General features: G+C 39.0%; 3 protein-coding genes across 7 annotated transcripts in view; 1 reads left to right on the forward strand and 2 right to left on the reverse strand.

Moving 5' to 3' along the window:
* LOC127431782 (CYFIP-related Rac1 interactor B) overlaps nucleotides 1–3535 on the reverse strand; it is an 88630-nt gene extending 85095 nt beyond the window's left edge. Inside the window, exon 1 of one of the 3 annotated variants that reach the window (XM_051682325.1) lies at nucleotides 3305–3535. The gene's annotated coding sequence lies outside the window, so the exon portion shown is untranslated. Of the gene's footprint in view, nucleotides 1–2002; nucleotides 2158–3304 lie in introns of those variants that run through there. The other 2 variants (XM_051682323.1, XM_051682324.1) reach the window with 2 other exon arrangements.
* Nucleotides 3536–4925: 1390 nt separating this feature from the next.
* Nucleotides 4926–7109, forward strand: eef1a1l3 (eukaryotic translation elongation factor 1 alpha 1, like 3). Its single transcript, XM_051682315.1, has 7 exons — nucleotides 4926–5162; nucleotides 5255–5434; nucleotides 5540–5836; nucleotides 5904–6054; nucleotides 6138–6394; nucleotides 6474–6708; nucleotides 6786–7109. Exons 1-7 carry the CDS (start codon nucleotides 5019–5021, stop codon nucleotides 6896–6898), a joined length of 1377 nt encoding a protein of 458 aa, XP_051538275.1. The 5' UTR covers nucleotides 4926–5018; the 3' UTR covers nucleotides 6899–7109.
* A 607-nt stretch (nucleotides 7110–7716) lies between these two features.
* The window catches only part of LOC127431764 (arf-GAP with SH3 domain, ANK repeat and PH domain-containing protein 1-like), a 126936-nt gene continuing 107949 nt past the window's right edge, over nucleotides 7717–26703 (reverse strand). For all 3 annotated transcript variants that reach the window (XM_051682297.1, XM_051682299.1, XM_051682300.1), the window contains 9 exons: nucleotides 26484–26551; nucleotides 20980–21087; nucleotides 20667–20892; nucleotides 16446–16601; nucleotides 14314–14392; nucleotides 13955–14013; nucleotides 12915–13423; nucleotides 9778–9900; nucleotides 7717–8746 (listed from right to left, as the gene is read on the reverse strand). In XM_051682297.1, coding sequence (XP_051538257.1) covers nucleotides 8672–8746; nucleotides 9778–9900; nucleotides 12915–13423; nucleotides 13955–14013; nucleotides 14314–14392; nucleotides 16446–16601; nucleotides 20667–20892; nucleotides 20980–21087; nucleotides 26484–26551 — 1403 coding nt within the window. In that variant the 3' untranslated portion in view covers nucleotides 7717–8671. The remainder of the gene's footprint in view (nucleotides 8747–9777; nucleotides 9901–12914; nucleotides 13424–13954; nucleotides 14014–14313; nucleotides 14393–16445; nucleotides 16602–20666; nucleotides 20893–20979; nucleotides 21088–26483; nucleotides 26552–26703) is intronic.

Raw genomic sequence — 26703 nt, forward strand, 5'->3', positions numbered from 1 at the left:
GAACAAGACGGGTAGGAAGCTGAACTTGCTCCACTCTTTAAATGTGGTGCCTATCACCAGAAAGGCATCAAAATGGTAAAAGACCATCTAGTTCATGTTTACATAGACCAACAATTAAAAATGGCACAAATGGACACAAGAATGTACCCAGGAGTCTGCGTTTTTATTCAAACAGCAAGACACAGCTCAGCTGAATGAAACAGAATAGGGGTCTCCTTTTAAGAGTTGTAACTTTACACTGCATCTTTTAAAAGTGGCACGAGACACATGCCAATGGTCAAAGATGTCTGTCTAAAGCACGTTTGTAAAGGTGGTGCACCCAAACTAAAATAAAATAAAATAAAATTTAACTCAATTAAAAGAATTTTTTTTAAATCTGATTTTCGAGCACCAGACAGTTTTAACCTTGTCAAAATATATAGTCTTATCCCGGATAGTGACTAAAAACCATCGGTTACAAAAGTACAGATGAATAAACCATTAAATAGTGAAATAACAGGCTTTAAAGTAATCTGAAACCTACACAAAATTTCTACGAAAATGTGGAGAGAGAGAGTTGATAGTGGACCATCCAGAGGACAAGTGAGAAATCCCAAAGGGAACAGATACCTAGATCCTCTGACCTACACACATCATCGGCATTCCCGTCTTGGCTGTCGGCTCTTACAGTGGAGACTCCAATCACCTGCTTGTCTTTGCGTTGCAGCGCAATCATTTGAACACCTCCCTCACCGATCAGCAATATCTGCCTCTAATGTAAAAAGGCAATGCATGGTCCAGACATTCTCACATGCTTTCAATGCCTCGTTCAATTCAACAATCGCCCCTACACCACAAACACTCCAAACTCCTCTCGCTTCAACGAGCTCCTTGATCTTCTCCATTTTTCTCTCCCTGATCTTAACAAACTGCCACCTTTTATGCTCTTCCACTCTTTTGGTCTCCGCATCAAGATAATTAAAGACAGGTGTTGGTAATTGTGCAAGTGCTATTCTCAGCACCGCCACATGTTTATATAGAAAAATAAGTCCTGTGTAAGTCTCCTTTGGTAGGCCTATCTGTTGTGCTCTCTCTGTTTACCGACTGAGCGCCAGTGGGTGGGCCAAAGTTGCAATGATGTAAAAGGAGGCGTTGATCTCTTGCTGTAAAGGAAGTCATGCATTAACGAGTACCCCGTATGATGTCACAGATTCATGGAGGTAGTGAACGAGACATTTTCGCAGCTTGGTTTCAATAAATGCTTTTTATGCATTGATGAAGTTTTGAGTTCTGAAACATGTGTTTTTATGGTACATGAACTCTCTTTCCTCTTATCAAGGAAAATTTGATTCCTCATGACAATGCCCCTTTTAAGTCGTTTCAGAAGTCTTCCACACAGTAACCTCCCTCCAAGGGCCTTAGGTAAACTACTCATTGAAATTTTGTAATCTTCACATACCTAGTATGTGAAACTTTATCTGTGAAGAAGGATTTGAAGAAATAAACTTTTCCAGACAGGAAATCAGGAATAAAACCTACTTTATTTAAATGTATCCAAATAATCAAACTCAACGAACCAAAGCAGTAAACTCAGCCAACTGATATTTGTCGGCAAGACATCAGAAAACAATCAAAGTAGGAAATCTTCCACCAGGTCAAAATCAAATAGTACGGTTAGAGACTTTAACCCAATTACTCCAGAAAAAACAGCCAGCAGGGACTGAGTCCAGTGTATAAGCGCAAGTCTGAATTACAAAAAAAAAGTTCATAAACCAGATGTTCTTCTGTTTCTAGCTTGTATGAAATAAGCCAGCTCAGTGATCCAGTTCATCTGATAAATCCCATTTATCTAGGACTGATTAGAAATTATTAGTTTGGCCCAGCTAATGTAACCGTGGGATATCCCACTAACGATGATAGCAACATTTGAAATGCAAAAAGGAGCTTAAAGTCTGTAATTTACACTCTTAATACAATGTACAGTTATAAAGTTATATTTTCCCTTACTCAACATTAAACTTACATAAATGATGATCCTTTCAATTTACTCTGATGACACTAGAATGATCTACAGGCAATACATGCAGGCAGCATCCTCCTGAACAAACAAATAGGTTACCACGTTAGGAACCCATCTTATCTAGATAAGACTGAAATATATATGCTACAGCATCGACACACTACTCAGAAATCACCACGTCACAGTCTTCCTGTATGCTTGACTCCAAGCCTCACCTACATACCATAAAAGGAGAGGGAAGGACAAGCAATACGAAATTAATCGAATGGTGTGAACTCAGTTGTTGCACGTGAATGACTGTGATGGCAGAGGTTGATAGTTTAATCCAAAGGTACAGTATATAAATCTGATATGACAACATAATATATAAGGAGGTTTATATAGACTATTCCCCAGGGTTCATGGCAGAATAAACCATCTCATATGGGTATAGATGAGCTATGAAATATACAATGGTACAATCCTGCTTTCTATGCCATACTAGCAATGATTTTAACATTCATTCTGAGAAGTCAAAGTCAAAGTAAAGAAAAAAAAAAAAAAAAAAAAACTTGAAAAGGGGAAGTGCTATAAATTGCATGACATTATTGCAGAACATGACACTGTTGGCCATGTGTCCCAATGCTATTACAAATGCCATTTTGATTTGCATATTTTTTTGCAGCCGCCAATAAATACAACCACTGATTTTAATCTGTTGAGGTGGACAGGCAAATTTAGAGGATAGGCATAGTTGTAATCAAACACACAAGTTGTTTCTCACATGTTAACGCATAAGACCTTTTTTAACCAAGAAATGTTTTGCAAATGCTGTCATTACACTAATGAATTAAATGACCCCAAGTTGCACTAGGCATGCATTTTAATGCACTACACCTGAACACTAGCTTTCAATATACCCACTTGGGACATTAGATCTGTGCAGAAGCACCAGTTGGACACCCAACCGAGCCCGTCATTGTCTTTACACCAGTATCCAGCCTTTTTCTTCTTATAAAGAGGGTAATATTAGAACAGGTCTTACCAATGTTGCACAAAGCATACACTCAGTGGGTGAAGTTACAATTTGACTGCATTGCACTGTGTGATCCATAAGTTGCTTTATTGTTTCCACTTATGCTCGTCATATAAATGCATTTATAACACTCATCTGTTCCTGTCTATACCCTTTCAAACGGATGGGTGCCATCGTGCTGAAAGCACACTGCTCAGTCACATGCTGTACTATTTCACTAATGCATTCTGAGTTATGAATATACACAATAAAGCGCGTAAGATCTATATAAGAAATGGATAAATACACACCTTTGATTGTGAAATGCTGAAAAACACGTATGGAGTCCAGGTAACACGCTATAAGCTCCAGGGAGAAGGGTTTGGATCGCTCTATCTCTCTCTCTCGCTCTCCCTCTCTCTCAGCTGTATTACTGACTGTTATTTCCGGGTTAATAAAACGTCATTGTGTTTCTCGCATTCATTTAAAACAAAAGCTCAATAACTTAAATTCAAGCACCAACTTGTATTATATAATATGAAAGGCATTATAGTACCTGTCGTTAAGTATATAGTAATAGTATAGACATTCATGTATGTTAGACATGCGATCATTTGTTGTAATGCAACGGAAGGTAATGAAAGTCTATTCAACACGCCCCCTGCTGGTCAAATGCTGCTGTTGCACATGCGCGATACACCTGATGCATACAGTCAGGACCGTTATGTAAACGGGTGCAAATAATGCACTACTAAAAACAGGCTATTAGTGACTGACCATGCACTGTCCAAGAAAACTGAAGCCAGCTGCTAATATGAAAAATGTTAAGTGTTTTTTATCCCAACTCCCATATTATTTTGAGATAAACAAACCTTTCTATATGACTCATATGAGTGAACCTGATGGCTGAGGCCTAATATGTGATTATATTGTGCATTTATTAATCTTGGTTAATGTTAATTTATACAAATACAATTGTTCATTGTTAGTTCATAGTAGTTCGTATTGCATTAAAGGAATATTCCAGGTTCAATACAAGTTAAGCTCAAACAACAGCACTTGCAGCATAATGTTGATTACCACAAAAAATTATTTAAACTCGTCCCTCCTTTTCTTTAAAAAAATAAATAAAAGCAAAAATCTGGGTTACAGTGAGGCACTTACAATGGAAGTGAATGGGGCCAATTTTTGAAGGTTTTAAGGTTGAAATGTGAAGCTTATAATTTTGTAAAAGCATACATTAATTTTAGGTATACATTAATTATTACTCATGAATTATATGAGCTGTAAAGTTGTTTAAATCGTCATTTTTATGCGCGTTTTAGGGTTTGTTGATAATACATCGTCATGGCAACACAGTTGCACAATTGACTATAACTTTCAAAATAAAAGGTTAGTAAGCCATTTTATCACACTAAAATCGTGTTAACACACGTACTGTTTACGTCTTGTGGCTATACGTTTGAAACAGTGAGTATTTTAACGTTTATGGAGTGGCCCCATTCACTTCCATTGTAAGTGCCTCACTATAACCCAGATTTGTGCTGCTGCTTCTTTTTTTCTTTCTTTCTTTTTTTTTTTTTTTTAAAGAAATGGAGGGGCAAGTCAAAATAAATGTTTGTGGTAAACAAATGCTGTCGTTTGAGCTTAACTAGTTGAATCCAGCATATTCCTTTAACAAATGATAACATATACGACTTTTATATATTTACATAAAAGTTTTATATATGTAAAAATTAACATTAACCACGATTAATAAATGTTGCTTAAGTAGTTACCGTGGTAATTTTTTGTAAAGAATTATATAGTAGAATATAGTTCATTGTGGGCGTGGCCGTCATTATTGCACCAAGAGCAACACTGCTCCAGACATTATTGATATCAGCAGGACTCAATCATCGTTATGAATACTTAATTGGCCACAAGACTACTCACTTCACTGCAGTTTCAAGTCGCGCGGGACGAACAGTGTATTACAAATTCCGTATTTTGTGTGGAAAACCGTGTAACTAAACGGTCTACAAAATGGCAAAAGAAAGAATCCATGTTAACTTAGTCATAATTGGCCATGTGGACAGTGGAAAGTCCACGACCACCGGTCACCTTGTCTACAAATGTGGAGGGGTGGACCACAGAACAATCGAGAAGTATGAGAAGGCAGCATCCCAGGTTAGTACTAGTTTACTCATTTTCTGGTATATTAGTAGCAGTTTGTGTTTTAACCTCCCCCTATTTTTATTTTTTATAAAACAATTTTGAAGATGGGAAAGGGTTCTTTCAAGTATGCCTGGGTTCTGGACAAGCTAAAAGCAGAGAGGGAACGTGGCATTACAATTGATATTTCACTGTTGAAGTTCAACACTCAGAAGTACACATTTACCATAATTGATGCACCTGGCCATCGTGACTTCATCAAGAACATGATCACAGGGACCTCACAGGTATTGATGTATTTCAGGTGTTGATTCTCAAAGTGTTAACTGCTGCAACCAGATATACCACCAAATTTAACTTTCTAACAAAATGGCAATGTTTTTCTACTTCAGGCTGACGCTGCTCTACTGGTTGTCTCAGCTGCCAAGGGTGAATTTGAGGCTGGCATATCTCGCAATGGTCAGACAAGAGAGCATGCTTTGCTGGCTTACACCCTTGGGGTCAAACAGCTCATGGTTTGCATCAACAAAATGGACTTGACCGAACCACCATTCAGCCAGAAACGTTACGATGAGGTTGTCAAGAACGTCTCTGTCTTCATCAGGAAGATTGGCTTTGACATTAGTGCGGTGCCTTTCATACCAGTGTCTGGTTGGCTTGGGGAGAACATGATCGCTCCATCTCAGAGGGTGACATAACATTACACTTTCTTGCCTTGATTTGTCTACTGTTCCACTGACAAAGCGCTTGTTTCAGATGCAATGGTTCAAGGGATGGAAACTGAAAAGGAAAGAAGGCTACTCAAATGGCCGGACCCTGTTGGAGGTCCTTGATTCCCTGCTTCCTCCAGTACGCAATGCGAGCAAGCCACTGCGCCTACCACTTCAAGATGTCTATAAGATTGGTGGTAGGTAGAACTTCAAGTCATTCAAGATCTCCTTTTGCTGTGTTTTGTAAAATGGACCCAATTTTGACAATCACACTTCCAAGGTGTTGGCACAGTGCCTGTGGGTAAAATTGAGACTGGGATCTTGAAGCCAGGGATGGTCCTGACCTTCTCCCCAGCCAAGTTGACCGCAGAGGTCAAATCCATCGAGATGCATCACCAGGGCCTTCAGACTGCCTTCCCTGGCCACAATGTGGGCTTCAACATTAAGAATGTAGCTGTGAAGAATCTACGAAGAGGTGACGTAGCGGGGAATGCACAGCAGGACCCGCCATCAGATGTCAATAGTTTCATTGCTCAGGTAGCTCTGCTTCAGTTTATTCACCAACTGTGGCTGAACTGGTAACCTTCAGATCATTTTATTTTGTGGATTTCAACAGATAATCATGCTGAACCACCCAGGTAGAATTAAGGTTGGTTACTCCCCTGTACTCGACTGCCATACAACCCATGTTTCCTGTCGCTTTGCTGAGCTGCAAGAGAAGCTGGATCGGCGTACAGGGCGGAAACTAGAGGACTGGCCCCAGTACTTGATGTCAGGAGATGCCGCCACAGTCAAACTTGTCCCCAATAAGCCCCTCTGTGTGGAGAGCTTCTTCAGTTATCCACCTTTAGGTAAGGAGGTACTTGAGTCAAATCATTGGTCAAATTAACCTTAAGACTTTGATTCACCCCTAAATTCTGTCTTTCAGGTCGATTTGCAGCAAGGGATTTGAAACAGACTGTTGCTGTTGGGGTCATTAAATCTGTGGAGAAGGTGGACCAAACAAAAAGGCCGCCACAAAAAGCTCAAGTGTCAAAATGAGGTTATCATTTGTCTCTTTTTAATTTCTTTACCAGCAGTCTGGTATGTAAACCAAAAAGGTTCTATTTAAGTTGAACTGTTTTTGTATACTTATGACATGGTACTTTATGTTGACCAAAAAAAAGCTGCTGCTTTTTAAATTGAGTTATTGTGTAATGGGTTGCTCTGACTCTGGGTCCTGTTTGACATTTAACCATTAAGAGTTTGTACTTTTGCTGGACTGCAAATAAATTTCTGTTGTCACTTCAGTTTGTGCATGAATCACACAAGTTATTTTTTTCCCTTAATGTAGCCTGGGCCCAGTTGCAGGAAACTCCTTAGTTATAATGGTAAGGATATTCCTAAAGGGTTTTCTTGCTCAACTGGTCAAATTTGAAACTGGACTTAAGAATTGGAGCCATTGTTTAACATGAATACCATTTTTATTGATTAAAATGGAATGTATGTGTTGAACAAGTTCAGACAGAATATGGACATAGTCCTCAGAATCTGCAGTCAATAGGAAACTAGTAGAACAATATCAAAGTCTCAAGCCATAGACAACCATGTCTGAAAACTGGGTAGGTGTTCCAAAGGGTGAAATTCTGGCCCAAACATTGACTGGAAAGATGCAACTGCATTTCTTAAGTGTTCTAATTAATACCCAGGTCTTGTTTACATAAGCAGATTAAACTCCATTTGCCAAAATGGGTTTTTAATGCACTCTTGAAACTCATTATTTTGAAGGTTGTGTTCTGGTAACCACAAAGACCAATGCAAATGTCCTATTGAGAACAAGGGTTATAGTCCTACATTGAAAGGTTTTTGTTGAAACTGCATGGTAAAATGGTTTATTTTAAAAACAGTTACTGGCAGCATGGGGATTTAATAGACTAAAATAACATTGATTCTAATTGCAATACATTACATCGGTCTATACCACTAGGTAATATAACATCTATGAACAACTGCAGAAACTTTTCAAGTATCCAAAACCTCAAATGCTTGTCACAATAGTAAAGATGAAGAACCAAAAAGGTGACCACCGTGTTTGTGGAACACCACTAAATTACAAAGCACTGTCCTTCAGTAAAACTACTTGCGTAAATGAAACCTGGGATCACAGAGGAGCAACTGGTGAGAGGCCTTGCATCATTTGACCACAGGTAATCCTGTATGCATTGCACAAGTTATTTACACAAAGCAAGAATGAGATGGGGAACATATTAAATTAACATTTCACTCCTGGACATGCTTTAGTGATGTATTAGGAAATGTGAAAGTAAAAACAACTGAACTCCTGACATTCAGGAAAGTTATTTCACCTGGAAGAGAAGTTGACATATTTGTCCCTGCCATAGATGATTTCAACAATGGCCACATTAATACTTCAAATTCTTAGAACAAAACTGGCCACAGTTGTGACTTAGTGGCAGGTAGAGTACAATTCAAACATTTACTTTTTCAGACTAACACAAAAGCACACACTCATCTTTGTGTAACACTCACACAAATTTATGTACAACCTTATATACAGAGATACAGTAACAGTGGAGGGAAAAGTGCTGGTCTTTTAAGTGGGTGCAGTCTAACCGCAGTACGGTACACTGTATAAAACGGCAAGGGTAACAGCTGTAAAGATAGACACCATTTATAGTATGTTGAAAATGTGTTTTTATTCATTGTGGTTCCATCTTCTTAAAACTTGCATTGTTGATTCAGCAGCTAAGTCAAGTGTGTTCCATAGCCAGAGATATTACGCTGGATGGGATGTGGAGGGCCGACATCTGTGTGTCAATCAGACAAGATATGAACGAATGACATCGGGAATACGCCTTTTCTCTCTGGTTGCCCCTCGATGTGCCCGATCTGAGAACAAAGAATGTTGCTTTTATAAACTTTACTGGGGTTTACAATGGTGTAAATGTATAAATTAGGGCTGCATGATTATAGCAAAAATCATAATTGTCGATTATTGCCCTTGATCTTGAAATCACATGACATCACAAAGCAACCGTGCGGTTCTTCAGAGTAGCAGATTTCAATGGTGGACATGAGCTGCACTCCAGTTTCTTTTATCTTTTAAGCATTAAATGTTTGTTAATGTTTTTTTAATCCCCTTTTCTCCCAATTTGGAATGCCCAATTCCCACTACTTAGTAGGTCCTCGTGGTGGCGCGGTTACTCACCTCAATCCGGGTGGCAGAGGACAAGTTGCCTACATGTTAGATGTGGGTTAGAATACTCAACCGCTGCAAAAACATGCTGTAAATAGAAACCATTGACGCAACAGGAGCAGACTTAAATTGAACGCTGTAATCATCCGTTTTCGCGATTAGTTTTTCGATTAATTGTGCAGCCCTACTATAAATCAAGTATTATGTCAAGCTATTCAACACAGAGGTACAATGCTGACTGTTCATTATCCTGTTAATTATGCAGCTACTTACCAAAATAAATAAATGGACATCACATTTCAAGTGTGATTTTTGTATTATTTTGTCAGACGAATGGAACATGCACAGCTATTCTTGAAACAACGGTCAATTTGACATTATAATAGTCATACAAAAACATTTAATTTATGTAATTTATTATATAAAAAATTTCAATAGCAAAATGCCATGACTGACCAATCAGAATAAAGTATTCTCTACTGGTAGAGCATGGCGTTAGCAAAGCTAAGCATCTGTGATCTCCTCAAAATGCATGTACTGATACAATGTATAACTTGAATGTGCCTTGGATAAAAGCATCTGCCAAATGCGGAAATGTAAATGTAGAGATAATGAAATAATCAAAACATGCAGGATCTTCATGGTTTCAATATAACTAGTGGCAATCATGCTCACAAAGTCTCTTGTAATTTCAAAGGTGTGGTTTGAGTGGTTTTATACTCACCCACCACTCCTGATCTTCTTCTCCTGTCACCACGATGACCTCACCCTCAACAAACGTCAGCTCATCATCGTTATCTGCTTGACAATCATAAATGGTCTTCACCCTTCGCATTTTACTTTTGATCTGAAAAAAGAAAGAAAAAAAAGAGATAGATAGTAATGCAATGAGCAGGGGATACACCTGGATCGGTATCGGCTCCGATACTGACATTTTTAGACGGGTCGGGTATTGGTCTGACAAGCCCAAACCGATTTGGATGTTGTGCGCTGCCAACTGTTGTTACTGTCAAGCTCCAAAAATGACACCATTAAAGTAGTCCATATGACTCTTGAATTCATACTGATTCACCAGAAGCAAATTACACTACTGTGAACTAGCCTACATACAGACACTTACAGGTGTTTCTGGAGTGTTCAGAGTTCCGACTGCAAAAATAAAAGCCTGAGGGTTTAAAAGTAAAGAAATTACAACTGAAATATATTACTGTTGTTTAGTAAAATTCTTAAAGTTAATAATAATAATACTAATAAAAAATACTAAAAGAGTACTCCCAATCAGCTCGCCACAGTGAGGTATAGATATTCTAAACTGATTTAAAAAATGATCTCGGTGCATCACTAGCAATGAGCTCTGTTCAGTACTCTAGTGAGCTGTTTACCTAGACAGCATTTTAAAGGATTATAGGTGCTCTCCTGACATGAATGCTGTTCCAAAAGGTAGGCAGCAACCTTATGCTGCCTTCTAAGGGGTCATTCATACAGAACACGCTTTTGCGTCAGTCTATGCTGTTTTTTCTAATTGTTTTCTATGTAAATATGTGCTAGACAGACATATTTGATCGTGGTGCCACGCCTTGCTGTTTTTTTCCCATCATCATACACTGCCTGGCCAAAGAAAAGAGTTGCATACTCTAATATTTAGTTGGACCACCTTTCGCTTTGCTTACGCTGCACATTCGTCACAGCATTGTTTCTAAAACATATGCAATGTCACAACATTTATTTTTGGCCAAGTTGCATTCATTTTTGGCCGAGATCTTGTATTGATGATGGGAGAGTCGAACCACTCCGTGAAGTCTTCTCCAGCACATCCCAAAGACTTTCAATGGGATTAAGATCAGGACACTGTGATGGCCAATTCATGTGTGAAAATGATTCCTCATGCTCCCTGAACCACTCTTTCACAATCTGAGCCAGATGAATCTTGGCATTGTCATCCTAGTATATGCCTGTGCCGTCAGGGAATAAAAAAATCCATTGATGGGATAACCTGGTCATTCAGCACATTCAGGTACTCAGCTGATTTCCGCATAACGTTGCTGAGCCTAGACCTAACCAATTGAAGCAACCCCAGATCATAACACTGCCTCCAGAGGCTTGTACAGTGGGCACTATGCATGATGGGTGCATCGCTTCATGCACTTCCCTTCTTACCCTGATGCACCCATCACTTTGGAAGAGGGGTAAATCTGGACTCATCAGACCATTAGCCTGGACTCATCAGACTCGATTAGCCTCACTAACAAGTGGCTTTCTTGTGGCTACACAGCTGTTTAGTCCCAATCCTGTAAGTTCTTGTCTCATTGTGTGTGTGGAAATGCTCTTGCTTTCACAATTAATCACAGCCATGAGATCTACTGTCGATTTCTTATGATGCGACTTCAAGCGTTTTAGTGATCTCAGATCACGATCAATCAAGATGCTTTTCCGACTACATTTCTTCTGCGAAGCTGACAGTTCACCACTATCCTTCCAGGTTTTAATAATGCGTTGGACAGTTCTTAACCCAATTCCAGTGATTTCAGCAATCTCCTTAGCTGTTTTCTTTGCTTGATGCAGGCCAATAATTTGCCCCTTCAAGCACAATAACATCTTTTCAAAGACCACGGGATAAGTCTTCTGACATGGTTGTTTAAGAAATGAGAAGCTACACACAGCAGCAGTTAGGGTTAAAAGAATTGTTGCCAGCTGAAACATTAATCACTGCAATAATGATTCAATCATAGGCTCTTAAGTATCTGCTTATTTAAATCCAAATGACAACTTTTTTTTTGACCAGGCAGTGTATAATATATTGTTAATGTTTACAGCATTGTCTCAATGAGTGCCGTGTCTTATAAACGCTGTGTCAAGTTAAAAAAGCAAAAATCCATCTCGAGAGACCTGTTTTCTGTTCCATCTGTTGTGTTGTGTCTAGCTTTAATGCAGACGTTTTCAGTCTGAACAGGCCCTTAGATACTGCATTTTAAAAAAGAAAAAGAAAAAAATGCATATATTCTTCAGGGAAAAGGCAATCCCAAAAATGCACTGCAACAAGGTCAGTGGAAAAAAACGGTAATCCAAGTACCGATAAAAAAAATAGTTTAATCTAACAAAAAATGTACTATTTTACCCAGTTATTGTGTGTGCTACATACTTGCCACTTGAATTTCATGTCATTAGCTTAGCAACATGCTAGCGTCAAATTAACGTAATCGTAAAAGTAATTCAAACTCAATAGTGAGACAAGTTTCCTGTGCTCTTCTCGGGAAGTTGTTGCCTATGTACAGTGTTCCAAATCAGCTAGTTTTTGAGGTTCCAGTTAAGTTAGGCCACATCCACAATAATCAATTTTTGTTTGAAAACTTTGTTTTCAGTTTTCTAATGGCATTGTTTTTTGAAGTATGCGGTAATGGAGAGCGTTTTCAAAATGTTTAGTTTTCGGAAGAGGAAAATGCTGTTTTAGTGTGGATGAGAGGAGTAAACTTAGCAAAATGAATGCGTTTTTTAACAAAAACTTATTAGTGTGGTTGTGGCCTGGAATGCTGCCATAGGGGCTGTTCTAGTCGCAGCGCAATAAATGGAACAGAATGCACGTGCTCGAGACAATCAATTGATAGGCCATCTGAAAAACATGGCGCTCATGTGTGACGTACTAACAGCGAGACACTGCACAGTAGTTAAAAACATCCGTCTAGCTCATGTTTACACAGATTATAATTTTTTTTTTTTTTTTTTACAAATATAGTACAACTGCACGCAAAAATGCATTCAGTGTAAATAGCTCACTAGGTTTTGGAACAAAGCTATAGTAAGCTTGTTCATCAGAAGCTCTCAAGTTGCTGAAAAATTATTTGCTTTCAAAGACCAACTTCTTACCGGATTTATCTTCCTGGGCAATGGTACAGGTGTCTCCTGTGCAGATGTTGGACTTCCATTGGTGTCTTCACTAGACTGGACAGGTTGAGGTGACAGTTCTTCTTGTGGAATGACTGTTGGACTATCTGATGGCAGGGGCTTGGGGGCAACTTCTCCAGGTGGAGGTTTGTGTAGAAGCTCAGTGGTTGTAGGTTTGGGTGGGGAAATGTCAGTCAGTTGGGGCTTGGGCGGGAGGTCTTTTAGCTGAGGTTTAGGAGGTAGATCACCCAGCTGGGGTTTAGGGGGAAGGTCAGACAGCTGAGGTTTAGGAGGAAGTTCTCCTGGCTTAGGGGGTAATTCTGAAGGCTGTGGTTTAGGAGCTATGTCCCCAGGTTGAGGTTTGTCAGCTAACGGAACTTTCTGTGGGTTGTCAGTGCTCTGCAGAGTCTTCTGGAACATGATTGGCTCAGGAGGCTGATTTGTTTTATCCATGGATGGATGATGGATGGTGTCAATCTTACGCAGGGCAACTAATGACAAACAAATATGTCAGCAGTTTTGATACACATTTGCTTTCTTATGGTTCATACGTTCTTATCTACAGTTCTGGATTACTATGGAAGACAAATATGAGGAAATATTTTCCACAATACCCAGCATGGGCCAAAATGGAAGTGTCAAGTAAGCAAACTAGCAGCAGTATCAAGCAATATCAGCAAGTTATGACTGGTAAATGAATCATACTTTAGAGTAAATATTAGGTTATGTTTAAGGTTGCATATGTTTGTGTATGATTGATGCAACTATGAAAGCACTGCCTTGCATTGTTTTCAACAAGGCCTACTGTGTGTGAATATGCTGATTTGTTGCACTGTGAAAAAACAAACTAAGTATAAGTGAACTAAAAATACATGTGAATGCAAATAACTATAAACTCATGATGATTGATGCATTATTGACTAAATGAATAATTCAGCAGAATTCATTGTTTCCACATTCAAATGTTGTAATGTTCAATCTTAATAATGCAATGTTGCACAGGCAGAAAGCATGTCACTTACCCTTCTGAGGTAGTTTGGGAAGGACCCGTGGACCAAGTGTGGGCTTTGTGGTGTTGTGACTAGAATTGAAAAATGGAACACATAAAAGTCTCAAAATAATGTCTGACAGCATCATATTTAGCATTCTGTATCATATTCTGCAAGTCAAATTAGGTAAAGGGAACTGTTTTGCATTCCCAAATAACATGTCAACATAGTTACATGGACAAATTCAAATGAAACACAAGAGACCATGTATAAATTTGCAGTCTGAGGTTTGGTGACCTTTTTAATGCAAATGGTTGTTCTTAACAAGCAGATATGTTCTTAATATAACTCAACAGACGTGCTCTAGAAAAGCCTGTGGAAAGTTGGTTCACCTTTGCTGTTGTGGGATGCCCTCAAATCTGTTAGTTACAGGAGACATCTTGTTGAAGGGTGAAGGTGTTGAATCACTTCCTGAAACGACGAGTTTGTTTGACAGTAATCACTATAGTGACACTGCGGAATGTCTTACCAAATTAACTTAATATCTTACTGTAATTAATGTACCTCTGATTTGTTAAGTGGCAGAAACTCAACATAGTAAAGCATCTGTATTATCAACAGTAGAACCAGGCCATGCACAATAATGGTCCAAGAGAGACAGTTAATTTCTTAAAATCTTAAAAGAGAGTTAATTTTTCCATATCAATCTCAAATGATGTAATTACTAGGGTTGTCAACTGATTTTTAATTGAACAAATTACACAATATGCCAATGAAATAATCACAATTAATGGCATACATCCAATGTAAGTAATTACGAACAGAATATATAACAAATATAATAATTAAGATAATTAAAATACTTTGCATTATTCTGGCAGAGGAGTAAAGCATTGATTAGTCAATTCAAATAGTGCCTTTAAATGGCAATATATTGTTTATTTCCATATCATTAAACAAGCATATCATTGGCCTGCACTGCATTGTTTGAACACATGAACGTGGCCTCATCTTGTGCTGTCTGCCTGACAGTAAGCGTGGTTTGTTGCCTGTACAGTTGCGCGTTGCCTGTAAAGCTGCAGTTGCGCTTACTGCCACCTGCTGACTGAGACTAGAAAAACATGAAGGTAGTACTTTAAAGGGATAGTTCACCCAAAAATTTAACTTTAAAATATAACAAAAATTACTTTCTATCTTCTACAGAACACAAACAAAGATTTTTAGAAGAATTTCTCAGCTCTGTAGGTCCGAACAATGCATGTGAATTGAGACCACACCTTTCAAGCTCCAAAAAGCACATAAAGGCAGCGTAAAAGTAATCCATATGACTCCAGTGTTTAAATACATATCTTCATAAGCAATATAATAGGTGTAGGTTAGAAATAGATAAATATTTAAGTCCTTTTTTACTTTAAATCTCCACTTTCACATTCTGAAAGTGAAAGTGGAGATTTAAAGTAAAAAAGGGTTGGAATATTGATCTGTTTCTCAACCAAAGTGATTGCAAAACTTCACAAGACATTTAACCACTGATTAAAATCACATAAAGGCAGCATAAAAGTAATCCATATGACTCATCCCATATAACTTTTACTTTTATGCTGCCTATATGTGATTTATGGAGCTTCAAAGGTCTGGTCACCATTCACTTGCATTGTTTGGACCAACATGGGCTCAATGTAAAGGTCAAAGGGTAAGTATGGCGTCTTTAGGCTGAGCCTTTCAATGGCAACTTTGCCCTTTCAATATGGTTGATCAATTCTAATATATTCTTGAGTGTAACACGTAATGACATCGCAGAGAATGAATGGGATTCAAATGATATAATACATGCCTGGAGAAAGTCTATGGAGAAAAATTGGAACTCAGGGTCAATTTAAAGACTGTCAGAATTTTATTCTAAAGCAATGTGAACTTGGTGTTTCCACAAAGTGGCCCTGCCCAAAATTTGGCATTTACGGTCCACATTGGTGACGTAATGCAGCATAAAGCCAGAATCATACTTTATGTAGGCAAGTATCTATAAATATATTGACTTTAACTTACTTGCCCAGCAACGTTCTCTTCAAACTGTTGCTCCGCCATTACAGTAGTTGACTTGAAAGAGAAAACTCACCGTAGACGCAGACAATTCACACTAATATCACCGATAGTGCCCCTTGTGGTACCATGGGGAATACAAAGTGTGTTATGAATTGAGGTCTGACACATTTCGGAACTCTATGGTCTTGTGGACTTCACGGACAGCCACATATTAAGGTCATGAGGCCACAAAACCACATCCAGTGCTCTATTTGGAACAGGGCCAAAATGTCTTAAATGGAAAAACCAAATCTGGTTGCCTTTGAATAAAAATTCTTCAAGACGTCTCATGTTGGCCTTAATGAATGAAAACCTGAATAAAACTAAATTAAAAAACAGAAACAGACTGACAGCAACACAAATTAGGGTTATAAGAAGAAACTGGTTCATTTTGGCTTAAAGCACAGCTAAATTAGAGGCCCAAGGTCTGCAGGTAGCCCACCTTTACAGAGTGGGGTAGGGGGGTCAGATAGTGTGCGTTTGTGTCCAGGGGGAGGGGGTGGGGGCCTCTTCTTAGACAGGGTGGAGGAGCTGCCACTACCAGGGCTCTGTGATGCAGGAGTGAGGGTGGATGGGGGCAGGTTCAACAAGGGAGGGGCTGGAGGGAGAACAAACAAACATAAACAATAAAAAAAAAAAAAAAAAAACATGCAATGGTGTCATGAGGGAAAATGGCTTCTGTTCATTCAACATGGAGTGGAAGATAAGGGAGAATGGAAGAACAAACAAAGGGAAGAAAATAAAGAGAAAGAATGTAAGTGCAGGTAACCACCATGATAGGATGTCGAGTGTTTCTGAAACTGAAGCAGGCCAGATAAGTGAGGCTTTTCAACTGTAAATGGAGAGGGACATAAAGGTGGGACTTGAGACAGACAGCTAACAATTCAAAGAGAGAGAAAATGGAAGAATGAGCTATTCTACTTTGTAGAGTTGTAGAAATTCAGATGGTTCAGTAGGAGAGGACCACATTGTTAGAGCAACAGCCAGTGAAAAGCTCAGTCAGAGAGATCCAGGAAGTGATGCACTGTTTAGACGCAAGCAAATGCAGCGGGTAATCAACTTCAGCAAACAACACTGTGCTTTGTTAACTAAGACATGCTAAATGTCTTTTTTTTTCTTTTCTAATTAAATACAAGAACTATAGCAAAATCACACAGTTTGCATAGCAAAAGTCATATATGGTAAATAAATCAAATAAATTGCAAAGGAAGAATATATTTATAATTGAAGCTGACTGGACCGCTACAACTTGCATTTTAGCTCTGTTAGTGATCGAAATGCAGTGAAGTGTTATGTAATTATATATTGTATGAATCTCATATACAGCGGCAGGAAAAGTATGTGAACCTTTTGGAATAGGCTGGTTTTCTGCATTAATTGGTCTCTTGAGGTTTCTTGAGGTCATTCCACAGCATTAAGGGTTAAGGTCTGGGCCATCTTGTTTCATTAATTGGATGCCAGGTTTGCCAACTCGTGACTCTATTTAGCTTTTGTTGACGTCATTACCCTAGGGGTTCACCTACTTTTTTCAACCTACACTGTGAATGTTTGAATGATGTATTCAATGTGTACAAGAACAATACAATAATTTGCGTGTTATTGGTATTAAAACAGATTGTGTTTGTTCATTATTGTAACTCTAAGGAAAAGTCAAAACAGATTTTAAGACAAATTTATACATAAAAGCAGGTCATTCCAAAGGGTTCACACTTTTTCTTGCCACTGTAATTAGTAATAATATTACATAAAATTCGGTAGGAAGCTTAACTGTTATGAAAATGTCACAATGCAAAATATCTTAACAGCATTAAGCTGCCACTATAATTTGAATATAATTTTGATCCTGCAAACATAATTCTTATTTCTTTTTATCTTTTGATTTTGAGTTGAAACATGACACAGACATGTCCTTGGCAGGCTTTGTGAGATCCATCTTAAAAGTGTCAAATAAGGTCATCAAGGAATCACAAAATGAGGTAATTCAACAGATTAAATAAACAACAATAGTGTATGCAGATAAAAAAAGCAGATAATCACTGATGTATGGTCGAGTGCTAGCCAGAGTAGCATAGTGTGAATGAGAACCAAGGAAAGCCAGAGGAGGAGCTGCGAGAGAGTAAAAGAAAGAGAGCAAAGAGAGAGATGAAAAAAAAGAGAGTATGTAATTTTAGGTTTGCCTATAAACACGTTGTCATATCAGAAAGTATAACCATAAACAAAAACCATAAAGCATTAAAATCATACAGTCTGTGAAAGGAAAACAGTAAAGCAGTGTTATTAAAATAACAGATATTAATTAATTACAATGTACACTTTGCTGTACACTGTAAACATTTATGCACTTTAGGATCAGTTAAATGACCACACAATTAATAAAATATATATATATATTTTTTAAAGAGTTACAGAATAAAAAATGCTGCATTAATGGAGATTTGTATATATAATTGTTCATCTATAATGTTGTAAACGTCCATGTATTGCACTAAATTAAATAAAAAATAAAATTGAATGCATTCCTGTCCAATTACTTTTACACAACTCTATATTATATAATTACTAAATGCTGATTTTATGAATTTAAAATACATAAAATTCTCACTTATTTGAATGCTTTATTGATTATTTACTATTTAGTTAAGAAATTGTACAAATTTTTTCTGATTACTTTGATTGGAAAAAATTGTCAGTTTAGCATATCACTGTTCCATACTGTAACGTCAAGTTCAAGCAGGTGAATACCGATCATGAATATGAATTTCAGAGTCTAAACTTTCTCATTTCTGCCCTCCCTTTTGTGCTCCCACCTCCTTCCCTCATAATCTCTTTCAATCTTAAAATAACATGGTAAAATAACAGAAGTAAAAGTGTAGAGCCAAAAGATTTGAGTTAAGAATATAACAAGTACATCCAATTATATAATAGATAAAACATTATATCAGTGTTCCCACACTTTTTGTAATTTCATGACTTTTCCAGTTGTTTGTGATTTCTGGAAATCATTTCAATTCAGACTTATTCGCTAATTAATCATTCAGATCGATTGCACGTTTCAACTAATTAACTGAACCAAACATATTCAAAAGAAGGATTTGCTCACAAATCAGACATCACTATGGCTTGTGAGCAAGTTCTACTCTGAAATGAAACAAAACCAGAAAATTACTGTACGTAGTTTAACATCTTAACATTCTCATGGGAATACATTTGGTATAAATATTCTGTTGATTTGACAGCATACTTAAGAAGCCACTGATTGGTTAGATATAGGTCTGTCAATCGATAAAAATGTAATCGAATAAATTGCATGATGTGCCGATTAAAAATCTAATTAAACACATATCAATATTTACTGCGGAAAGCCCCCAAATAAAGGTATTTTAGATTTTAATAATTAAAATAATAATAAATACAATATATAATAAACATTATAATTCAGACAATATAATAATATAATATAATAGACTTCAAATACATCATATAGTATACATATATTGTGGCAACAGACAAGTAAAGCATTTAGACAATACCAAAAAAAAAATCTTTAAAAGTCAAAATTTTGTTTTATTTCCAAATCATTGAAAATAAACCTATTATTGGCTTGCATGCCTCTGTTCTGTTTTTAAAGGAATAGTTCACCCAAAAATGAAAATTCTCTCATTATCCACTTACCCTGATGCCATCTCAGATGTGTATGACTGTCTTTCTTCAGCAGAACACAAATGAAGATTTTAAGAAGACAGTGCTCTGTCAGGTCCTTATAATAGAAGTACACGGGTGCCAGCACTTTGACGGTCCAAAAGTCACATTTAGGCAGCAAAAAAGTAATCCATGCGACTCCAGTAGATCAATAAACATCTTCTGAAGCAAATCGATACGTTTAAGTAAAAAAAAAAAATAATAAAAATGTTATTAACTTTTTAAAAGCGCTTCCTGCCAGCAGCTGACACAATGCGCGACGTAAGCTCGTCAGCGAGATCATGCGAGAATTTGGAAGTGGTGCTTATTTACAACAGAAGAACGAATGTCATGCGAGACTTCGGCCATTTCAAACAGCATCAGAGACCTGGATGGAAGCGGCGATTTAAAGTTAAATACTTTTTAATTATAAACTGTTTTCGTACATAAACCTATTGATTTGCTTCAGAAGACATTCATTGATCTACTAGAGTCACATGGATTACTTTTATGCTACCTAAATGTGACTTTTGGACCGTCAAAGTGCTGGCACCCGTGTACATCCATTTTTGGGTGAACAGTTCCTTTAACTGCTGTGTCAGATGGACGCTTTAGCACCTACAGTCCTAAATCTAGATCCCAGCTCGGTCCAGCTGTCTTTGAGCACAAAGGTGCTTCGGTGGAAGGCTGAGCTGCCTGCTATTTGGTTTGATGAGGCGTGTTGTCTGTACAACTGGAGCGCTGACTACCCCCTACTGCATCAAGTTGGCACATCACGCTTAAATTGTGCTGATAGTAGGAACGTTCCTTATTACGGAATTTAAGTACAGGTCGAGGGCATGATTAATTGTGTTAAAAAAAAAAAATTCATTTAATTAATTGCACTAAATGAAAGTGGTAAATCCACAGCCCTGGTTATATTTTGTTCTATGCTCAAATTCTACAGCATCTAATTGGCTGAGAGATTCTTGAGTTTCTGGGTTACCTTTTCCTGCATTTCTAGGGGGAAGAGGCGGGGCATCTGAGACTGGGGAGGAGGGGCAATCTGTGGAAACGCTGTACATCTGATTGGTGAGTGCAGTGTATGAGAGCCGTTGCTTATCACGCTGGCCAATAAAACCAGGCAGAGAGAGCTTGTCATGAGGAGAGAGACTGTATGAGTGACAGAAACTCTGTGGCCGAGGAGAACGGTCCTTCTTTATTGGACTCGGCTGGGAATGATAGAGAAAAATTATTCAGTTTGTGAGGCACAGTAATGACAGAGTATTTTAAAAACGGTGCAAGGGGAAATGTCTCACTTTGTCATCCAGATCATCATCACTCTCGTCCAGTTCCTCCAGTCTGAGATTCCATTCATATTCCACATGAACTTTCAGATTGAACTTTCCCTCAGCGGCTTGTACCAGCTGAAGCGCACAAACACACAAGTCAGTTTTTCAAACACACACACATCATTCCAGCAAATGAGTTGCAACACCCTGGGGCCTATTTTTAGCTCATCTTTACTGCCATCTATTGTTTTTAGATCACAAAGAACATACAGAAGACACATAACATGTCCATGGAGGTCGTGTTTGTTACCGTGCTTGTCACCTCGCGTGACCCTTAGTTTCGGTTGCCCACACGACTAGCTTTGTTGTGCTAAGCAGCATTAAGGCATGTCCAGCTTTTTTCACTTAACGACTCTTTCGCAGCGTGTATACATTTGACGTGATTGCTGACGCGGAAGCAGCAGCAGAAGTGGTAGCCCTCATGTAATGCCCTCCTCGTGTGAAGACCTACTTGTGTAAAGACCAGCGAGTCCACCGAGCAAGGACACCAACAAGGCGCCACTTACCATAGCACTTAAGTACCTTTTAATTGTATTTTTTTCTCCTATATTTTCTTTCTGCATTCTAATATGTCTACTTCACGAATAACATATGCCCTCAAGCACATCCCTGTTATCTGTTACAGACAGTTTACACAATATAGACGCAAGACACAACGCAACCCACACAACCTAAGGCCACTTTGCATTTCAGCGCCTGCTCTGCTATCTTTCTCAGTGGGACTCTGGAACTGCAGTCGGCTGTGAACAAAGCTGACTTCATTCCAGCCTTCGCCACACATTCCACCCTCAGCATCCTTGCACTGACAGAAACATGGAGGATACAGAGGATACAGCAACACCCGCTGCTCTCTCCAACAACTTCTTCTCTCACACCCCTTGACACATCGGTAGGGGTGGGGAAACAGGTTTGCTCATTCAAAACAACTGGACATTTTCACCACACTCCTCTCTATGTAACAATACTTCTTTTGAATTCCATGCTATTGCTACAATGCAACCCACAAAAATCCATGTTGTTGTCATCGATCAGCTGGCAAACTTTCTCAAGGAGTTGGATGTCCTGCTGTCCTCCTTCCCGGAAGATGGTAGGCCACTTGTGGTTCTTGGAGATTTCAACATACACCAAGACAAGCCCCAGGCCAATGAATTTCATGCTCTTCTGGCCTCGTTTGACTTGGAAAGACTAAGCACTACAGAAACTCACAGATCTGGCAACAAGCTGGACCTAATTTTTACACGTAACTGTACCAACACAAATATTCTTGTTACTCCTTTACATGCCTCTGATCACTACTTTGTTCAATTCAACATGACTCTCCCATCTATATTAAAACAGACTCCGCCTTTGGTTTCCTCTCGCCGTAACCTCTGTTCTATTTCACTCTCACGCCTTTGCACTGCTGTCTCTTCCTCTCTTCCCACAAAAAAACTTATTTTCCACCCTGGATGTAAACACTGCCACAGACACACTAAGCTCTACATTAACAATCTGTCTAGACAGCATCAGTCCTCTCTCCTCTAGGCCAGCACATATGACACCACCCAGCCCCTGGCTCTCTGATGTCCTTCGTGAACATCGGCCTGACCTCAGGGCGGCTGAGAGGAGATGGCAGAAATCTAAAGATCCAGCAGATCTGGGTAAGTATCAGTCTCTGCTTGCAAATTTTTCAGATAACATTAAATCTGCAAACACTTCCTATCACCAGAACAAGATCAACACCACCACAGACACAAACAGCTTGTTTAGAACATTCAACACACTCCTCTGTCCTCGCCTGACACATCCCTGACAGCAGATGTCTACGTCACATTTTTTACTAATAAGGTTACAGCCATCAGCAATACATTCTCAGCACCACACCCTGTCAAACACCCGCCTCCTGCATGCAGCTCTTCTGTCTCTATGTTATTTCCTCTGAGTGACACTAAGGTCTCTCTCTAGTCTCCTCTCCAACCAACCCACCACCTATTCCCTTGACCATCCCCAGGCCATCTCTCCATCCATCCTACCTGCACTCACACACATAATTAAAACATCTCTACTTACAGGTATTTTTCCCACAACATTTAAGCAGGCTCGAGAAACCCCGCTGCTGAACACTACAGACCAGTCTTTATTATCCCATTCATGGCAGTTTTCAATCAGATCTCTGTCTATCTCTCACAGAACAAGCTGCTGGATGACAATCAGTCAGGCTTCAAAAGTGGACACTCCACCGAGACTGCCCTGATGTCTGTCACTGAGTCGCTGAGACAGGCGAAAGCTAGATCCAGATCATCTGTCCTGATTCTACTGGACCTTTCTGCAGCCTTTGACACAGTCAACCATCAGATCCTACTCTCCACTATCTCTACTCCGGGCATCACAGGAATTGTGCTTGACTGGTTTAATTCTTATCTCTCAGGTAGGTCCTTCAATGTAGCCTGGAGATGTGAGGTGTCCAAGTCACATCAGCTACTTACTGGGGTACCTCAGGGCTCAGTGTTTGGCCACTTCTCTTCTCTATATACACAACATCACTGGGACCCATCATTCAGGCACAAGGTTTCTCTTATCTCTGCTACGCAGATGACACACAGCTCTACTTGTCTTTCCAGCCCAATGACACCACGGTGACTGCTCGAATCTCTGCCTGTTTGGCAGACATCTCGGCCTGGATGAAGGAACACCACCTGCAACTTAACCCAGCCAAGACTGAGCTCCTTGTCTTTCCAGCCAACCCTGCTGTTGAACACAACATCACCGTGTAGCAGGGTTTAACTACAGTAATACAGCACTTTTTGTACCACTGTCTCCATAAGATGATTCACTTACAATGTATTCTTCTTTTGTAAGTCGCTTTGGATAAAAGTGTCTGCCAAATGAATAAATGTAAATGTAACATCAAGATTTTAGGTTAAGGTTGAGGTTTTATATTTATATATACACACATACACCGGCCACTTTATTAGGAACACCTGTACGTCTACTTATTCATGCGATTATCTAATCAGCCAATCGTGTGGCAGCAGTGTAATGTATAAAATCATGCAGATTTGGGTCAGGAGCTTCAGTTAATGTTCACATCAACCATCAGAATGGGTAAAAATGTGATCTCAGTGATTCAGACCGTGGCATGATTGTTGGTGCCAGACGGGCTGGTTTGAGTATTTCTGTAACTGCTGATCTCCTGGGATTTTCACCCGCAACACTCTCTAGAGTGTAAAGAGAATGGTGCGAAAAACAAAAAACATCCAGTGAACGGTAGTTTTGTGGACAAAAACACCTTGTTGATGAGAGAGGTCAACGGAAAATGGCCAGACTTGTTCAAGCTGACAGAAAGGCTATGGTAAGTCAGATAACCACTCTGTACAATTGTAGTGAGCAGAATAGCATCTCAGAATGCACAACATGTTGAACCTTGAGGAGGATGGGCTATAACAGCAGAAGAAGATTCCACTTCTGTCAGCTATGAACAGAAAACTGAGGATGCAGTGAGCCTACCATTTGTGTACCTCAGCAGAAATCCATATTTGTCAGACCAGGCAATGTTTTTCCAATCATCTACTGTCCAGTTTTGGTGAGCCTGTGCCCACTGCAGCTTCAGTTTCCTGTTCTAAGCTGACAGTAGTAGTACCCAAGCACGTTTTGCTGCTGTAGCCCACCTGCCTCAATGTTCGACGTGTTGTATGTTCAGAAATGTTCTTCTGCATAGCACTGTTGTAACGTGTGTTTATTTGGGTTACTGTCACCTTCCTGTAAGCTTGGACCAGTCTGGCCATTCTGCTCTGACCTCTGTCATTAACAAGCTGTTTTCGCCCACAGAACTGCCGCTCGCTGTATGTTTTTTGTACCATTCTCTATACACTCTATAGACTGTTGTGTGAAAATCCCAGAAGATCAGCAGTTACAGAAATACTCAAACCAGCCCATTTGCACCAACAATCATGCCACAGTCTAAATCACTGAGATCACATTTTTTCCCCATTCTGATGGTTGATGTGAACATTAACTGAAGCTCCTGACCCGTATCTGCATGATTACAGATGATTACATTACACTGCTGCCACACGATTGGCTGATTAGATAATCTCATGAATAAGTAGACGTATAGGTGTACCTAATAAAGTGGACGGTGAGTGTCTACACACACACACATACATATATATACACACATACACACACACACACACATGCACACACACACACACATATACATACTTAAGCAATATCACACGAGCAAAAGTGCGATATGGCCCTATATTCGCACTGCTGTGATTCGGCCGCAGGCAATCACAGCAGTGCTGATTTAGGGCCATATAGCACGGTTGAGATTGCGATATTGCTTATATACAACAGTTCAATGAACAAGTAAATTGGAAAAAAAAACTTGGAAAAACTGAGTACGGTCATAAAAAACGCATTTGTGCATGGAACTACTTTCTTACGCCACGGATCAGAATCTGCCATGTTGGTTCAAAACAAATGATGCGTCAAAGCCTCTTAAAAACATCACTTTAGAACTACTAGTATTACTAGTAGTACTAGTATCTGTTTCTAACATGTTATTGGAAAAATAGCCAAATAAGTGGGGTTATTCCTCCCTATTTTTTGGTATCCGGTGTGCAAGAGTCTTTTACTAAAGAAAACACAATCTCCTCTGCCATTTTGAACAGTATATTCTCTCTAACGTGGAAACTCCGGTAAGAGGTAAGTGCCTTGAGTTTGTGTAATTAATCAGTCTGTTGTGTCTCTCAGCTGTGATGAGCCTTAATGCTTAAGTTGTTAGTTTAATGCCATTTAAAGCTATTTCCTAGCTTTAGTAGTATAGTAGTAATACGAGCGATCACAGAGTGCTGTTGAATGTAAAAACTGAGTGACGCTGACTCACCAACTAGCTCATATTACAGCTAGCTAAAATATGTAATATCACAAAATTAAATGTAAAGAAACAGATAGCTCTTAACACATCTTGCATTGCTCTTACACTTTAGTTTAGAACGGCAAGAACACAAGCGGAGTGATACATACAGTGAAGTGTCCCAATGCTGATGGTGTCAGACCATCAGTGCTCATGGAACGTTTCTTGTCCAATCAGATTTGAGGGTCGGAACTAACTGTTGTGTATAAATGCAAATAAATAAATGCAAAAGGGAAAGTGCATATTGTTGGTGCTGTGAATGGACAAAATTTAAGTTTTGTATATTTTAATCACTCTTTTGCTTACACTAGTTCATTTTAAATGGTCCAGCACTGTGACAAGTAATTTTTTTAAAGCACAAAAACTACATGTATTCCTTTAATTAAAAAATAAAATTGGCATGCATAATGATTATAAGATAATTAGCAAAATGCTGTATAAAGTAGTTTTAAAGGTAGTATATAGCAAGTCACACCACAGGACATGTCAACTTCTCAAAAAATGTATATGTCAACTGCCCAAATATTAAGAGGCCATTAAGATTGTGATCTTAGCAGCAGTCACTCACCGCTTCCTCACACTGGCCGATCTTCATCCGCCTGGCCACATCCAGCGCCGTCTCTCCATTCTGATTGGCTGAAACATGAGGCCACACATTAGCCAGATGATATTAACAACTGTGAGAAGCACAGTGTTCTGTTAAAGGGACAACTTTTCACACTGATGCAGGCCTAACTTCTATAACCCTAAACCTGACTTTAAGATGCTTTCAGATCAGATGCACAAGG

Source organism: Myxocyprinus asiaticus, chromosome 41 (assembly GCF_019703515.2).
Source record: "Myxocyprinus asiaticus isolate MX2 ecotype Aquarium Trade chromosome 41, UBuf_Myxa_2, whole genome shotgun sequence".
NCBI classification, from domain to species: domain Eukaryota; kingdom Metazoa; phylum Chordata; class Actinopteri; order Cypriniformes; family Catostomidae; genus Myxocyprinus; species Myxocyprinus asiaticus.